At 38.4% G+C, this 7,538-nt stretch overlaps 2 protein-coding genes across 2 annotated transcripts in view; both read left to right on the forward strand.

Annotated features, from left to right (window-relative positions):
- The window catches only part of ap1b1 (adaptor related protein complex 1 subunit beta 1), a 29,844-nt gene extending 26,333 nt beyond the window's left edge, over positions 1-3,511 (forward strand). The window contains exon 24 of the mRNA XM_016558145.1: positions 2,118-3,511. Within this exon, the coding sequence (XP_016413631.1) occupies positions 2,118-2,192 (75 nt within the window). The 3' untranslated portion in view covers positions 2,193-3,511. The remainder of the gene's footprint in view (positions 1-2,117) is intronic.
- A 2,238-nt stretch (positions 3,512-5,749) lies between these two features.
- Positions 5,750-7,538, forward strand: part of LOC107744439 (ras-like protein family member 10B) — an 18,910-nt gene continuing 17,121 nt past the window's right edge. The window contains exon 1 of the mRNA XM_016558092.1: positions 5,750-6,317. Within this exon, the coding sequence (XP_016413578.1) occupies positions 6,102-6,317 (216 nt within the window). The 5' untranslated portion in view covers positions 5,750-6,101. The remainder of the gene's footprint in view (positions 6,318-7,538) is intronic.

The following is a 7,538-nucleotide window of genomic DNA, read 5'->3' on the forward strand; positions in this document are numbered from 1 at the left end:
GTTTTTCTGTTTCCACTCAAAATAGGCATTTTCAAAATGATATAATAAATGATCTGTGGAGTATTTTGAGCTGGAAGTTCACAGACACATTCTGGGGACACCAGAGACTTATTGTAAAAAGGGGCATAATATGTCTCCTTTAAGTAAGACTTTGGGGTCAGTAACTTTTTTTTTTTTTATGACCCCAACTTTTTTATTTTTTATTAATAGATCGAAAGTGACAGTAAAGACATTTGAACAATGTACAGAAGCTTTCTATTTCAAATAAATGCCGTAGAACTTTCAATTAGTCAAAAAAGTCCTGGGGAAAAAAAATCACTGCTTCCACAAAAAAATATTAAGCAGCACAAATGTTTTCATCATTGATCATGAGAAATATTTATTGTGCAGCAAATCAGCGTATTAGATTGATTTCTGAAGGATCTTGTGACACGGAAGATGAGTTATGGCTGATAAAAATTCAGCTTTGCCATCACAGGAATATTGCATTTTAAAATGCATTCCAATGATATATTGCAATAATATTTCACAGTATTAATGTTACTGTATATTTGAATAAATGCTGCCTTCTTGAGCACAAGAGACTTCTTTCAAACACATTAGAAATCTTTCTCACCCTAAACTAAATAATAATAATAAACTGCAATATGCGTTACTTTTAGTGATTTCATTATATATTATCATATGCCTATATATAAATTAGTATGCATTAATTGAATCAACCAATATATTCTGCTTGGCTGTGATTCTATTCTATTATAAAGCATTTTTACCTTGAAACAAACACATGCAAATACTCGTTATTGGAAACATGTTCCATCATCCTTGGTGAACACAGTATTAGTAATCTCTAACTTAGTGTGTGTAGTCACTGAGCTCTTTCTTTTGACTAGTGGGAGCCTCACAATCACAAATCCGCTGTGGAAAGCTGCATGGTGATCTCATAGAAGCCCAGAGAGAACTCTTGGGTTTGGGAGGAATAAATTGTGCCATTGAGCTCTCCCTCACGCTCATCTCTTTCCCTTTCGCACTTCTGATGTCCTGTTGCGCAGTACCCACAAGCTTTCTGATTATCCTCTGTATGGTTGGTTCGTGAGAAGCCTCAAGTTTGCTGCAGCGCTCACTTGACAAAAGAGGAAGCAGGTGTTGCAGTAGATGGAGGTCTCCACTCGTGTCGACCTCTCCAAGCGCAGTTGCTCCTCTGGCATTAGTCTGCATTTGTTTGTCTATTACTCTGTTAGTGCCACATGAGATCCTTTTAGGAGGAACAGCTTTTTATGTGACTCACAGCAAGTAAACACAGCTTGCTTATGAATTTGCTACAGGTGGTTAGTTTAAATTGTTTCTCAAAAAGGGGTAAAGGCAGAAATATTCAACACCATTCAGATGTTTGGGGTTGGCAAGACTTTTTATAATGTTTTTGAAAGAAGTATCTAATGCTCACCAAGGCTGCATGTATTTGATCCAAAATATAATAAAACAGTAATCCGGTGAAATATTACCGTTTAAGTGAACCGTTTTCTATTTTAACATATGCGACCCTGGACCACAAAACTTGAAACTGAGATTTATACATCATCTGAAATCTAATAAATATGCTTTCCATTGATGTATGGTTTGTTAGGATAGGACAATATTTGGCCGAGATTAAAATGTAATTTATTTCAGCAGCCATTACTCCAGTCTTCAGTGTCACATAATCCTTTACTTCACATAATCTTACTTGACCCCAAATGTTTGAGCAGTGGTGTACTGTACATTTATAGAATTAATTTTATATATGCCTGGTGCAAGTAATGTTGTGCTTTCAGATTAGAAATGAATGTAAGAATCTTTTCTTCAGCTAATAATTGGAAGTGTTAGTCATAAAGTGTAAGCTTGTTTTGATCTTCTTCATGGCATTGTTTGTAATTTTGTGCTCTTGTATTTATTTTGTATTAGTGTGTTGGCAGGCTTTCAGCATTACTAGCGTTTATTTTCTCTCACCTTCTTTTTCTCCATTTTGTAATGTCTTAATTTTCTTAGCATGCCCTCAAATCTTCACTTAACAATTTTATGAAATTTAAATTGATACTTGCCAGTGTGTCTAATCTCTCTCTCTCTGTTTCTTTCCTCAGCTGTTGATAAAGTGCAGAGCGCCGGAGGTGTCTCAGTTTGTGTTCCAGTGCTATGAGTTAGTGCTGAAGAACTGAAGTGGCGGGAAACCAACAGGAAACTGCAGTTCCCAGGCATCGTTTGGGTGACTGAAACTTGATTGGACCAGTCAGAGAAAGAACCCCTGCTGTCTTTAAAATATTACAGTTACAGTAAAATACCACACACAAAATATAAAGATATCATCTTTAATTCACATATGTGCAGGTGTTCTACTCAGCAAATTTCATTCCTGTACTACGTGATTGCTTCACTGTTTATCCTGGGTGATTGTTTTTCCCCCTCATGGAGGTCAAGCATCATACACAGATTATCTCAGAGTTTTAGACCAGCCTGTATTCCTCATCCATCCAGTTGTAGGAAGGGTGTGTTTACCACAGTTGAAAACCTTTCAACACTGCTGTTTTTAATTTAGTCTTAATAATCAGACAATGGGTCGCTGGGTTTGTATTCACACAAACAGTTCAAATCTTTATTTATTTTTTGTTCTGTTTTATTAAAGCTCTCCCTAATCATTCCTCAGTAATTTAGGTCTCCCGCAATATCTTTTAAGGGAATGCTGTGTGTTTATCCAGAAGCACTACACAATTGCGGAGTAAACTTTTTCTTTGTCTTCAAAATATCTCTGTATTTGGTGATGACTAAGTTTGCAGTCATGTTTTGATATTAAGCTGGGTTTATTTTTAGTTACTACTGTCTTTTGTGTGCTGTGTATCAGTTGTGTGTGTGTGTGTGTGTGCGAGTTGGAGAGTCTGTTCCTCCTCCTGGCAATATTCCCTGTCCTCCCTTATTCCCCTGAATGACTATGTACATGCCCATATATTTGGGTGGGTTGTTAATTTAGTGTGTGTGTGTGTTAAAATGTTGGATCTGTGAGGGAGACTTGACTCCTAATAAGATCATCCTGCAGAAAGTGATATTCTTTATGGTATGAATATGTCTTAAATCACACTGAATGCGATGCACATGAAGTCTCCTGCTTTGCAAAACAACTTCACTGAACATGTTTCTTCTCTCATTCTTTACAGGACAGGGAAATGTAGTTAATCTTACATGTCCATGTGATGTTTAATTCTTTTAAACGATGTTGACAAGGTGGACAGACCTCTCTCAAGCTTAATGTAAAATACCACCAGGCAAAACACTGCTGACCTGGCACACACACAATGTTGTGTGTACACTTAAAAGTTCCCCAATAATATTGATTATTGTTTTTCTTTTAATCATAGTTTGTTGATTCTGTATGTGTTATATTCTGTGGGTTTAGTCGTAGGGGTGACTACAAGGAGATGTGCAGCAAAGAAATTTGCTTTACTTTTTGTTGGATTCTGTCATGAATGCATCTGTTATAGAAATTAAAAAAGTATATTACCCATTGATTTAAAGTGTAATAATTCCGGCCTGGATAATAAAAATAAATAAAACTAAAATAAAAAGCATTCAAACTGAACCTAAACCCTTGGCTTACATAACATGGACTGTCCAAAAAGTGCTTCAGAAATGTGTAATCCCTCAGCAAAATGTATGCAAGTCATTATATTTTAATACTTCATGACTATAAGTGACCACTCTTGTCTGCTTCAGTTACAGTCCTAACACCTTGTATATTGTTTTATTCATTCATACTGTTAGGCAATATGACTCAAACAGGCACCATGCTGCAAACTAACTAATTTAAACTTCCAAATATCACCTTATAGTAAATGTGAAATCCTGGCGGGCACAAGTTGAACCTGTATCTCATCTAATGACATTTTCTTGAGTGAAACTAATATGCCGTCTTACCTAAACTGGGGTTGCAAAGATTTCAAGAAATGCCATTTATTATGGTTTGCAGGCATGCATCATCCAGTCCTTCACTAAAACATTTGGTAAAGTCTGCAATTACTCATAATTGGTTGTGTAGAGTAGTTCTGTAGAGTTTTAGCAATATTTTTGTTTGGTAGGTTTTTTTTGCATGTTCTGTTTGGAAGCTATGATGGACATGTTCATATCCCCTTTTTATTCAGTACAGTATGAATCCTTGCTGAGCTCAAGTTTAAGTGCAATTTCCTCTTTGTTGTGTTGACTGTCCTGTGGTGATGAAATTACAGTGTAATGTAGAGTATTAAAGGAGCTAGGGGCCGCAATTGTGTATCCGACCATATAATTCAGTGGAAGTGCAATCATATGCCAAGCCAGAAGCTCAATTTTGAAGCTGATGGCAAGAAATCTAAGCAAGGAAGACGGGAGGCTTGCGTTGTAATCTATTGCTCATACTAATGAACTTGGCCTGGCAATTGAAAGCTACATATAGATGTTCTAGCATTCATGATTGATGTTTAATGGCCATTACTGTAGAGTTATGCACATACTGACAATCTGACATATGTCTCCCGACTATTTGTCAGGTTTAAGAATGGAGATAGAGGGAGAAAATGTATCATTTTAGATGTGGACTGCAGAGAGGACAAAAACCCAGAGCAATTAATCTTTCTTGTAAATCAAATTGGACAAATTGGATGAATGTATTTCAGGTTAGTAATCCAGATATCATTAGATAAGATCAGTCCATGCTGTTTTGCCCAGCACTTCTATTATCCAAATGAGACTGGAGAAATTAAAAGCTCTGGACTAGAGACACTCTAACTATTCCTGCAGATGACCATTAAATCTGAAAAGCTGAAGTTAGTAACAACCTTACCTGTTTTGTGTCTAGGTCCATGCATGCTTCTAGTGAACGTTAGTGGATTTGTAAGATTTTGAGAAGCGGTTTTTGAGACTCTTGAGGATGGATGGAGCGGGTTTCTCTGGCTAGTGAGCGAGGAGCGGCAATTGAAAAACCCGGAATGGAATTAAAGCGTATGTGATGGGAATGGGAATAGTGATAATGGAATGGGAAATCTCTTTAGCTCCGCACCACTCAAATAAGCGATTCCAGACCTTTCCAGGCTTTCCTTTTTTTTTTTCTTCTGGCGGATAAGAAATATACGAATTAACTTGACTATGGTAACTAAAATTTCTTCTTTGAAACTTTATTTACTCGATATCTTGTACTTTAATTTTATGCAACAGTACATCAGTGTCGTACTAAATATCAATACTTTCGTTTGTTTATGAAGCAGTAATCATCATTGCTGTTTGAGCTAGACAGTCGACGACAGCTACCTTATATTTTCACCCTGTATTCCTCTAATAATGTAAGTAATTTCTGAGGGACCTTTTTGAGCTGTTTATGGCCAGTAAACCGCGCAAGCCTAATAAAACCGTCATGAATCCGCGTCAAGCTGAACCACATGAGTGCGCGCGGAGGAGCAGCGCTTAGAACCGCACAGCAAGGACTGGAGACTGCTTCACGTGTAGCTTCAACGACAACGAGAGGTCTGTGCGGATACAGTCCACCTACAATCTTACGGAGTAACGATGGACCTTTGCGCAGACTGCATTTGGCGTTCGGTGAGGTGCACGGTGAAGCGCTGCTGAGATGATGAGGGAAGCTGTGAGAGGTTACGAGGAGAAAGGGTCAACGGTAACCTCGAGATCGAAGCGCACACGTTATGCTGAGAGCTGCCAAATGGATGCTGTTGGAAAATGACGGGTTTTGAGCTCCAGAGCTGTGTGTGTAGGAATACCGTGGGCTGACTGTGGAGCGTTGAGGACTGTTCCCCAATGGAATGCAGAAAAGACAGCGCAACTGCCGCAGTGAATGAAGTTGGTTGGTTTGTTGATCCACTCATTAACGCGTGATACTAACAGTATACTTAACCAAAAGAGATAGCGAAATGCATCAGAAGCATCAATGCATCTTATTTATTTGAACATCCGCGAAGTGCGTTCTCATCGGCGGGGGCGATTTAAGCACAAAAAGGCGCACGCTCACAATTCACCTTATTGTTTTGATTTGTTGAGCAGTTTTCCAAGCGTCTTCTTGATCGCTAGTGTTCGTCAGCAGTCCTGATCGGCGCGGGATGGTGGAGACGCTGAGCATCGCCGTCATCGGAGCGCCTGGAGTCGGGAAAACTTCTATCATCCGTCAGTTTATTTACAGTGACTTCTCCGAGACGTACACCCCCACCCAAACGCGATACGTGTACAGACCCTCGGTCATTCTTAACGGTGTTATGTACGACCTGAAGATTTTGGATGTCCCGCCAATTTCCTCCTTTCCTTCAAGCCCAAGTCAGGTAACCTAGGCTACAGTAAAGCGCTCATGCATGTAGTTTGTGTGATAACGCATCAGAATACAACACATGATGACATAAAAACAATGCAGTAAACGTTCAATTAAAGCCCATAAAATGTAGGATAAATACCCTAATGTATATAAGAGATAATAAAGAAATAGCCTAAGTGAAATATTTTGCTGTAAAAGTAGGCTACATATTGTTGAATAAGTTACATGGTAATTTTAAACATTTTCATACCCAAAACAAATACATATTTACAGTATTTAGGCTACTATAATACATTTTTCAATGACTATTGTCTCGTTCTTTCTTTCGGGATCAAAATCAGTATAAATGTGGGAAATGTAGGCTACTGTACGTTTTAAGGCACAGTGAACATTTTTTAGTAATAATATTATTTAATTATTGAAAATGTCTTGTCAAAAATAAGGCACTTTATAACGTTAGTGATTACTGTAATGTGGTAACGCGTTATAAAGGTTCAGGAGCCTGTTGTTTTAATCATCGATTTGACCTTGCACATCCTAACTGTCATTATTCAAATCCACACTTTTCCAATCCTGGTAAAAATAGAGTGTCCTTTTGTTCTTGTGAACTTTCATCAGTACAGCTGAACTGAATCTTCAACAGATCCATTAATAGACCGAGATTCCTGAGGAATGATAGTGTATTGCTTTAGGAGAGAGGGGCTTTCCTCTAGGAAAAAAGATCTCATTTGGAGTAGTTGCTATGGCGACATGGCTTGAACTGAGCATCTGTAAAGCTTGTTTTCTGTATCCTCCCTCTGGCAAATATTTCTTTCTCTCCCCCACCTCTCACTCGCTTCTGTGTATCTCCCCCTCATCTCTCTCTCTCTGTCTCACACACACTATTACTCTTCCTCTTATTTTGTCTAACAGTCTTGGCATTTAAAGCACCCCTCCAGTTATTCTAGTGGGAAGCTCCTCAAATGTCCAATGTTTTGGAATGATCCAAGACCCCAAAACAAGGTTTGTTAAAGGGGTCTTAGGATGCTACATGCACTTTTGCAAGTGGTTTGAACTGAAATGTGTGTTGGCAGTGTGTGTACACAACCACCCTATAATGATAAAAATCCACCCAGTGTTTTTTTTTTAATCTGGTTAAATGTTTTCCCCTTTCTCAAATCGAGCCGATCTCAGATGCCTGTCTGTGTGACGTCACACAGACAGGCCCCTCCCACGATAGTTTGATTGACAG

The sequence above is a fragment of the Sinocyclocheilus rhinocerous genome, unplaced genomic scaffold, assembly GCF_001515625.1.
Source record: "Sinocyclocheilus rhinocerous isolate Xijiao unplaced genomic scaffold, SAMN03320098_v1.1 scaffold196, whole genome shotgun sequence".
NCBI classification, from domain to species: domain Eukaryota; kingdom Metazoa; phylum Chordata; class Actinopteri; order Cypriniformes; family Cyprinidae; genus Sinocyclocheilus; species Sinocyclocheilus rhinocerous.